We start from the raw sequence: 9,841 nt of genomic DNA, 5'->3' as shown, positions 1-9,841 counted from the left end.
GCGCCAAAGAAGGCGAGAGACGGACAGCTCTCGGACCCTGCAGCGGGAGCGGAGCAGGCGGCCGAGGAAGATGAGCCGGGAAAAAGGAAGGAAAAGCGGGAAAAGAAAAAAAAAAGGAGACACAGCGAGAGACGGACGAACACGAAGGACGACGAAGGCTCGAAGCGAGGTCGCGATCGCGTCCCTGTATAGGACATAGACACGCCATGGTGCGTCGGTATGTACGGCTCTCCGGCCTGCCGAGCGGCGCGCGGGCCCAGGCCTGGGCCCGGGGTTGAGGATGAGGCTCTGGTCTGCGTTGACACCCACGTACCTACCTATCTACCTACCTACAGGAGTAGGTACGTGGAGAGCAGGCGGCAGCAACAGCGGGTTTGTGGACGACGCGGCAGAAGCAGGCCGTTGGGTCTCGCCACTGCGATCCCGACGGGGCACCTCTACCCGTAATAACCGTAAGGCCGCGGTCCGAGGAACGGATTAAAAGGAGGGGGGTTCGCCTCTCGACCACCTGACGGGCCTGTGGTCTACAACGGCCGGGGCATCGGGAGGAGACACTCGGTCTGTGACCTGTTTGTCTGGGCCCGCGCCCGAGATATCTGAATCAAGAAGACGAAGGGTACCTATATAGGCGGACGAGCATCCTTTCTGCCAGTACGCCGATGCTATGTTTCGGTATACCTACGTGCACGCACAGGGGGTTGAGGAGCCTGGACAAGATCGGCGGGGGGGGATAACTGTGCTGCGATACGCAGGCTCGTCGCGGTCCGAGAGCGAGACGTGATCCGGGATATCGAATACCTATGGAAATGCTTGGCCCGGTTTATATGAGAGATGTTTATTGCTGTCTCGCTCTGGGAATAATACTTCCTCCGGCAAAAACGGTGGTATACCTACTGGTAATAAGACGTCAGATGTTCTCTGGACGATGTGAGGTTGTTCTATAGGAGGTAGATACTGAGGTACCTATGTACTGCGTTAGTAATACGGTGCGATTATGTGTACCTACTATATTGCACTATTATCACGTGTGCTGGAAGGTGGCTTGGTGAAGCGTGGCTTGGCGGGTTCGTGGCTTGCCCGAGGGTGACTAAGTTGGCTGGTTGGACTGTGCGGGTGGGTCGCAAGTACCACATACCGACCAATTTCATGCTGCAGAGGGTATATATAGCCAAATGGACCTCACCCTCTCGCCTTCGGGCATTTGGTCAATTTGAAACGATACAGAGAAGATTAGCATGGCCCCTGCACTAAGGATGACACGCTACATCAAAGAGATGCTAAACATTTTTTTGCAATTTTTTTCACCCTCCCTTCCTCGCATCGCGAACACGGGCAATTAATAGGGTTGTGTTCGCGCTCGTGCTGGCTATCGCACATATATTTTAGATCCTTCGTCCAACGCCTACAGCCGTTACAAAAACACAGAAAACTTATGCCCACTGCCCGTCTTGAACCCTCCGTCGACCTCCTTTAACGCACGATCCCGCACGTCTCCACGCATCCTGACGCGTAGCCGGCCGCTGGCTACCTCGGTGTCAGTTCACCCGGCTGCGTTTTCCGTTCTACTAGTATCCTCTTCCTGATGATTCTCGCCATAGAGTATAGCGATGCTCGATCCCGCTCGTAGTATAGATGCATCACTCCCCTCGGCCACAAGTCGCTGCGGATCTGCCTGCCTCCTCATTTCCTACCTGGAAAGAGTCGAGATACCCAGCGACAGCGACACCTAGCTCGATACGAAAAGGAGAGGAACCCAATAAGACAGCGGATGTCTACATCAGCCCATTCAATCGAAGAGTGAAGCACATGCATGTATACATATGTCTAGCCTTGTCATTATTTCATATATTTCGTCGTCGCATATTACTCTTGCAATACCTAGACACCGACCTGGCCTTCTCTGGGGTTACCTAGCTCCCTCTTCTCCCCCCTCTCTCCCAATTAGACCCTAGACCGCCCCCTACACCTTCTTATCAGCCGCGGCACCCGCCGACGCTGCCCCGGCCGCGCCGAGCGAGGCCAGCGTCGACTTGCGGACTAGCCTCAGGCCCGCAACCGCGTATACGAAGGCCTCGAGGCCGAGCACGACGACGAGCGCGACGAGCGCGCCGATGACGCCGGCCACGGGGAGCGAGACGGCGTTGGTCGACGTCTCCGGCGCCGCGGCCGCGTCGCCGTGGCTGCCGCTGCCGCTGCCGCCCGTGATGGCCTCGTCGGCGCACAGGCCGGTCGTGTTGCCGCAGGCGGCGCACCAGGCGGCGGTGTCGCCGATGGCGAACTTGGCCATCTCGGCGGCGAAGTCGGGCCAGGGCAGCGGCGAGCGGCCGGTGCCGAAGAGCGGGAACTCGCGCGGCGGCGCCTCGGCGGCCGAGCCGTTGGCCAGCAGGAAGCGGACCGCGACGTCCTCGGGCGCCGGGTAGCTGCCGCCGGTCCCGACGCCGCTCGCGTTCGTCACCAGCTCGAACGCCATCGACGACGCGTACCCCACGATCCCCGTGAAGTCGTCCGACAGCCGCCCGAGCCCCGCCAGCCCGAAGAACGACATGAAGCTCGCGTACGCGCCGAACTGGACGCTGAGCGGCGTGCGCCCGCCGCTCGCCAGCGTGTTACTGAGCTGCGCCACCACCTGCGCCGCCAGCGTCGAGCCCGCGACGGCGCGGATCGGCTCCGTCTCGTTGTACGCCAGGTTCCACTCGTGCTCGTCGGCGAGGAGCTTGAGCCGGCGCATCGTCGCGTCGGTGAGCAGCTCGGCGCCCGGGATGCTGACGTTGTGCACCGTGGCCACGTTGATGTAGTCGAAGATGGTGTAGCCGTTCTTGAAGTTGGCCTGCGCCGGGCTGAAGACGCCGCCGATGACGGGCAGCAGGCCGCCGTAGAAGGCCCGCGTCTCCTCGAGCGTGCGCGCGTACGCGGCCGACTGGAAATAGTTGTTGGAGCTGACCATGGCGTTGCCGCAGCCCGAGCCGCCCTGGAGCCACTCGTTGTTCTCCGAGTTGGGGTTCGACGAGGCCGTCGCCACCGCCTCTACGGGGATGTACTGGTAGCCGCCGAGCGGGTACTGCACCGACGAGCTGTTGGCGAGCTCCTGGATGCCGATGACGCCGACGGGCGGGTAGGCGCCTTGCAGAAACGCGATGGCCGAGGTCTGGAGCACCGAGTCGGGCGGCGAGATGACGTTCAATTGCGTGCTGACGGCGATGTCGTGGCTCAGCCCCAGGATGGGCGAGCTAGCGTCGGCCGCGATGTAGCGGCTGCGGTAGTAGCCGCCGGACTGGAACGCCTCGTCGGCACCCAGCGCGGTTAGATTCACCGGCGCCAGGCTCTTGGGCGTCCGGTCACCATGGCGGTGAAAGATGTAGACGCCGAGGACGGTCTCGCCCTTGGCGAAGGGCAGAGCTGCCAGCGACACCACAAGCGCCTTCAGCGCCATGGTTGCGAGTTCCGACCTATGTCCGCTTGGCCTCCGTAGGTAGTTTTCTGTCCACTCGCCAATGCTTAGAGACGAGGACACATGCACGTACACGCGCCTTAACCAGGAGCAATCCAGCCCAGACTGAGAAGCTTGGAGAGGGGAGAGCCGAAGCCCTAGATGGGGACAAAGACCTCAAGTATTAAACCCTCTTTTGGTTCCCCTCTTACGCCTTGCCCCGCCCGCGTCCACACCCGGATGTAAAGTAGGGTTGCAGTGGCTCTAGCGTAGGCCACTCAGACCCAGTACCGGGAGAGAGCTGGTCGGAAGAACGTATGAATGCTAGGTACTGCTATCTCGTAGCGATAGCCGTCGACGCGGGACCGACAAGGTCAGGAAAAAGCCTGGATGGAGGGGAACCTCAAGAGACCCGCCGGGCCCAATCCCCAATCTTTCTATCTTCTTTCTACCTGCCTAGTTAGGCGGTGTCGACGCTGGCTTAGCCGATCCCGGTCCTCCGCTCCAAAGCTCTCTCGGGAACCTGTGCCGAGAGCAGACTGGCCGTCTGCCTTCGAATTGCCCAATCGCAAGCTGCCTTCGATCCTGATAGTGCGTACGGGTGTCGGAGGCACAAGAGTCTTGCATCTCCGCCGCGGTCCGATAGATGGGGAGAGTGGGGTGATCCGATACGGATCAGGTCGGAGAGGGAGGTGAGGAAGAATGGAGGTGGGTGGGTTCCTTGGCTGGCCGGGGCTTGCTAGCTAGAGGCGGACTATTAAACGGCTAGGCCGCATTTTATACGCCCTTTCTAGGTTGCCAGAGATAGCAAACTTTTGTCACGGAGATACGAGATGAATAAGAAGAAGACGGGGAGGAGGAGGAGGAGGAGGAGGAGGAGGAGGAGGAGGAGGAGGAGGAGGCTGTCTTGTGTCTTTTTGTACCTCGGTGGAAGAGAAGTGCCTAAGTAGGTGTAGCCATACCAATATCAGAGAATGGTACGAGGCCGGAGCGAAAAATAAATAAGAAAATATACCTACATCGTGGAGTAGCGCTCCTACCAGCCACGCCATGCAAAGAGAGAGGGTTTAGAGTATTAATGTATCGTGCGCTAGACATCATATCCTCATGTGGATTATATCATAGCATGGGGTAACGGACGGAAATGAGACGCAAGTCAAGCTGCTTGGATCGGCGTAGAAGGCGCTGCAGCACTCTTTTAGAACCGCACGATTGTCACCCTGCCTCTCATGTCCTCGCCAACGACCCACCGCTCGTCACCCACTATCTTTCCCTTGCCCATGAGCTCCGACCACATCTCGTCCGCGAACCTGACCTCAGAAACCTCGTCCGCTCTGTCGATGCCACCCTCCTCGTCGTCATCGTCGTTGCTGCCGTCATCACGGATCCCGTTTTCCTCCTCCTCCTCTTCCTCTAGGCTAATCTTAGGCAGCACGAACGACGACAGCGCCTCCATCATGAAGCACTGGCGAGCCACGATCCGCACCCCGGCCCCGGCGTCGACCACATCGCTTACCGTCAGGTAGGGAAATTCCTCGTGGCGCCAGCACGGGGCCCAGCCGGGCCACGACGTCGTGCCGTCCTCGTCGACCACATCTAGCGCTTTGCCGCCGGCGCCGGAGGTGGTGGGAGAAGGAGACGGGGGAGAGGGGGAAGGCGGAGGAGACGGCACGGCCGAGGCTGAGGCCCGCCGCTTTCGTCGCCGCCGCGGCGTCCCGCCGACCCGGGCCGCAGACCCGGCGCGCGGGCAGAAGCTGAGGTGGACGTCGCCGTCGGCGCAGCACTCGTCGTACCAGCGGGGGCCGGTCGCGTCGGGGCCGAAGGGCACGCCGGTGCAGCGGACGATGTGGTGGCGCGGCGGCCACAGCGACGAGTGCAGACCCGCGAGCCAGCGGTGCTCCTCCTCGTGCACGTACACGTTGGCGTGGTCGAGGCGTAGCTCACGCAGCGTCGGCGTGTGCCGCTGCCGCAGCCCGAGGAACTCGAGGAATTCCCAGCAGAAGCGGCTGACGACCACGGGACCCTCGCACCCTCGTTGTTCCTGCGATTGTTGCTCGCATTCTGCCGGCGACGATAATGACGAAGAAGGCGGCGGCGGCGGCGGCGGCGATCGGAGTTGAGGCTTGCGCGCCCCGGTCGGGTCCAGCGACGGCCGGTACGGCGATGGCGACGAGATGTCCCAGACCGTGAGCTGCTCGAGCGGGTCCTCCTCGCCCCAGGGGGACCGGTTCGGCTGCCACAGGTACAGCGCGTAGTGCGTGGCCGTGTGCGCTGAGAAGAAGCGGTCTTGGCCGTTGAGCGGCAGCCCAAGGAAATGGATCTTCCACTCGGAACGAAAGGTGATGTCCCAGGGGAACTCTGACTCGGCCTCGAAACCGAGCCCGCGGTGGATTTTCGATGCCGGTTGCTTATCCTCCCGTACCCCCTCCCGTCCTTGTTCCGGCTGGCTCTGCTGTTGCTGTGGTTGACGTCCTCGCCGCCGTCGACGCTGCTCCCGCCGCACGATATCGAACGCGGTAGAGAAGTGGCGGTGCACCATCTCCTGGCTGTTCAGACGATGGTATGGCTCGCGCTCGCACCACTCGATGATGAGTACGCCGCAGGCCAGCCGCAGGCGGCGTACCGTCTTGTCAGCGGTGTCGAAAGGGACCACGGTGCGGCGCCGCGTCTCAAGGTCATACGCGATGTAGCGCCCTCCGCCGTCGTCAGGAGAAGAGGGCGAGGAGCGAACCTCAGCGTAGATTAGCAGGCCGTCGTCGGCACACCAGGTCGGGTCGCGGTGTTGAAAGACGGCGGTGCTGTCGTTCCAGCGCAGCCAACGGTTCCAGGGCGAGACACCGCGGAACCGGCACCCCGACCCTGGGCCGGGTCCCGATTCGGTCGCTCTGGCCGTCTCGGACGCCTCCCGGAGCACGTCGATCTTCTCGACGAGGCGCGGCCGCGCGGACCGCAGGTGGTAGTAGCGGCAGGCCACGACAGCAAAGATTCGGGCCCAATCGGGTTGTCGCCGGTCGTCGTCCCCGTCGCCGTCCCCGTCGCCGGCGGCACCGGGGGCCCTACGCATCTCGCGCGAACGGGGAAAGTGCCAGCGCATGAAGCTCCGCGAGACGTCCGGGTCGGTGAAGGCGGCCTGCCAGGCACGGCTGACGCGTCGGCACAAAATGCAGTCCTGCGGCGAGAGGTAGGCGGCGACGAGAAGGAAAAGGTCACTCGGCAGGTCAGTGAGATCCGGCGTTATTGCGGAGGCAGCCGTGGCAATCGTTGTCGCCGTCGCCGTCGCCGTCACCGTCGCCATAGTCGCCTCCGCCCCCGCCCTTCTTCCTGTAACCCTAGCGGTGTTTGTGAGATTGCTACTGATGCTAAGCGCGGCTATAATGGTGTTGTTATCTGCGGCATCCATAGTCGGTTACGTTGACAGGGGGGGCGTTGGATGTAGGCAGATATAGGTAGATGTAATAGCCTGTAGATGGATGGAATTCGGTAGAGGGTTCAATTGTAAGTTGATTAGCCTTAGGAACCACCCAGGTATACCTACCCGTTATATGCTCCGCACTAGATAAATGAATGACAGAGGGCGGGATTAGATGAGTAAACGAATAACCGAAGTATGGAGCAGAGAGGGGAGGTTTAAATACTCGACGAATCTCTCGGGAAAGGTGTAAAAGCACGTACGATATACATATGTATCTTACCGCCATTTCGATGAGCCGGACGGTAACATGAGCCATCTTTATGAACTCCTCACAACGAAATCACCAACCAGTTATTGCATATCACCTACCTAGGTAAACACCTAATATCATATAGTTGCCTATTTCGTTTTGTATTATGCCCCTGCCTATGTAGGTACCTTATACGCCATCCATCATCGACTCCACAGGCGCATCTCGATAGCAAGGCATCGGCGGCATCCCTCTTCTTCACTTTTCTACTTTCCCTCCCTCCCTCCTAGGACTTGTCACCGGAAGACAACGATAATTAAATTGATCGACAGCGATGCAAGCTCGCCCATGCTCCTCGGTACTCACGCTTGCTACATCTGCCTACCTGTATTCGAATGCCATTATAGGTATATACAGTTCGTAATACGAACCCCAACAATCCCCCCCCCCCAAAAAAAAGAAGGGGGGCCCATCCGACTCTTTTATCTTGCTCCAACTAACCTCATCGCCCTTTTTCAGCCTGAGATGGCGGACACGTGGATAGTATGGACGGGTCCGAACAGACTGGACCTGCTCACGCCTCGCTCGGCTCGATGGACCGACTAATTGTGCGTCGGCATCGCCACGTCTGCCTTTCGCGAGATCGCGTCGGCGCTCGACCACAGCGCCGTCACCGTCTTCTGCTGCGTGTAGAAGTTGATACCGGGCCGTCCGTAGAACGTGTTAGCGCCGCCGCCCGCGACGCTCTTCTTGTTGCCCGTGAACGAGAACATCGGCAGCGGCACCGGGATCGGCACGTTGATGCCCACCTGGCCCGCCTCAATGTTGCGCCGGAACGTCTCCGCCGTCGGCCCCGACCGCGTGAAGATGGCCACGCCGTTGCCGTACTCGTTCCGGTTGATCAGCTCGATCGCCTCGTCGAGCGTCTCCACGTTCAGGCACACCAGCACCGGCCCGAAGATCTCCTCCTTGTAGCACCTCATCACCGGCGTCACGTTGCTGATGATCGTCGGCCCCACCCAGTTCCCGTTGGGGTACTTGGCCGGCTTGAAGCCGCGCCCGTCCAGGAGGATCGTCGCGCCCTCCTGCTCCGCGCTCGCGATCAGGCCCTCAATCCTCTCTTTGCTCTGGGGCGAGATGACGGGGCCCAAGTCGGCCCCTTGCTCGAAGCCGCCGTTGACCTGGAGCTTCTTGGCGCTCTCGGCGACTTCGGCCAGCCACTCCTTCGTCTCGCCCACCATGACTAGGGTGCTGAGAGCCATGCATCGCTGGCCGGCAGCGCCGAAAGCGGCGCCGACGACGGCGTTGATGAACTGATTCTTGTTGCAGTCGGGCATGACGGCTGCGTGGTTCTTGGCGCCGAGGTTGGCCTGGACCCTCTTACCGTTCGCCGATGCCCTACTATAGATGTACTCGCCCGCCTTGTTCCCGCCGACGAAGCTTATGGCCTTGATCTCGGGGGCGTCGAGGATGAAGTCGACAGTGCGGTGCGCGCCGTGAACAACATTGACGACGCCGTCGGGGAAGCCGGCCTTCTTCGCCAACTCGACCAGGATCATCGCCGCGCCGGGATCCCTCTCAGACGGCTTCAGGATCAGGGTGTTGCCGGTAACGGTGGCGATCGGAATGCACCATAACGGAATCATCGCGGGAAAGTCTGTCAGACAGAAACAGTATTAGATAAACGTTCGCAGGCACAAACAACTAACCCATTTGGCCAAAAATGAGGGGGCAATAATCATAATAATCATAATAAACAACTAGGCAATACGTACTGAAGGGGCAGATGGCGGCAACGACGCCCAGCGGCTCCTTGTAGGACCGCGTCTCCATATCCTTGGCCACCTCGAGCAGCTCGCCTTTGAGCAGCTCCGGAGCGCCACACGCGGCCTCGGCGACCTGCAGACCGCGCAGCACGTCGCCCTTGGCGTCGGCGAACGTCTTGCCCTGCTCGAGGGTGATGCTGGCCGCGAGGCGGTCCCAGTTCTCGCGGATCAGGTTGACAAACTTGAACATGATCTGCTGCCGTGCGAGCACGCTCGTCGCCCTCCAGGCCGGGAAGGCCCGCTGGGCGCTGTCGACGGCGGCCCGCAGCTCGGCATCGGTCATCTGCGGCACGCGCGTCACCAGGTTGTTCGTCGCCGGGTCGTGCAGGTCGATGAACTTGTCCGTCTGGCTCGGCACAAATTGGTTGTTCAGAAAGTACGGCGTGTCCTCTGGCGCGGCGATCTTCTCGTGCGTGGTTGGGTAGCTCGTCGCCGTCGAGGCGAGCCCGCTTATGGGGCGGATATGTTGCGCGGTGGCCGCTATCCGCCTCGCGGCCGCTGTCTCGGATGCCATGCTGGAAGGAGCTGTGGGGGACGACAGAAGGGAGAATGAGGACGAGAGGCGAGCTGCGGTGCGGCCGACGGTGGTTCGCGTTCTCGCGAGACGGTGCATGGTAACGATGGTCCCAAGAGGAGGGAAGAAGGAAGAGGAAAAGTCGGCCTGGCGGAGCGGAAAGCTCCTTTTCCTACTCAGAAAAAAAAAAAAAAGAATTAGAACCCCAGGAGCTGCTGAGCTGGCCGCCAACTTCAATCCCGCTGCAATGCAATGCTGGCTCGTCCCGCGGATAGGCTGTGACGATAACCGGAGCGCTCCTCCTCGATGACTGCGGGTTTGTTTGGCTAATAAACCACCGAGTTGGAGATGGGTGGGGTTAATATTTACCGTTCCAAGCCGAGACCGAATACCGGATGGCCGGTACCTGGGG

General features: G+C 60.7%; 3 protein-coding genes across 3 annotated transcripts; all 3 read right to left on the bottom strand.

The window, feature by feature from the left end:
• Positions 1-1,937: 1,937 nt before the first annotated feature.
• GGS23DRAFT_406144 (phosphoglycerate mutase-like protein) lies at positions 1,938-3,624 on the bottom strand. Its single transcript, XM_051513623.1, has one exon. The coding sequence runs from the start codon at positions 3,428-3,430 to the stop codon at positions 1,961-1,963; it is 1,470 nt and encodes a 489-aa protein (XP_051373756.1). The 5' UTR covers positions 3,431-3,624; the 3' UTR covers positions 1,938-1,960.
• A 670-nt stretch (positions 3,625-4,294) lies between these two features.
• GGS23DRAFT_557449 (uncharacterized protein) lies at positions 4,295-6,714 on the bottom strand. Its single transcript, XM_051515707.1, has one exon. The coding sequence runs from the start codon at positions 6,519-6,521 to the stop codon at positions 4,626-4,628; it is 1,896 nt and encodes a 631-aa protein (XP_051373755.1). The 5' UTR covers positions 6,522-6,714; the 3' UTR covers positions 4,295-4,625.
• A 381-nt stretch (positions 6,715-7,095) lies between these two features.
• On the bottom strand, positions 7,096-9,652 carry GGS23DRAFT_406184 (methylmalonate semialdehyde dehydrogenase). Its single transcript, XM_051513624.1, has 2 exons — positions 8,865-9,652; positions 7,096-8,746 (listed from the first exon to the last, which is right to left on the bottom strand). Exons 1-2 carry the CDS (start codon positions 9,526-9,528, stop codon positions 7,692-7,694), a joined length of 1,719 nt encoding a protein of 572 aa, XP_051373754.1. The 5' UTR covers positions 9,529-9,652; the 3' UTR covers positions 7,096-7,691.
• Positions 9,653-9,841: the final 189 nt, after the last annotated feature.

This window comes from Durotheca rogersii (assembly GCF_024521655.1).
Source record: "Durotheca rogersii strain YMJ 92031201 chromosome Unknown GGS23scaffold_5, whole genome shotgun sequence".
NCBI classification, from domain to species: domain Eukaryota; kingdom Fungi; phylum Ascomycota; class Sordariomycetes; order Xylariales; family Xylariaceae; genus Durotheca; species Durotheca rogersii.
Note: the sequence above shows the minus strand (reverse complement) of the source record. Positions and strands in the feature narration are given on the sequence as shown.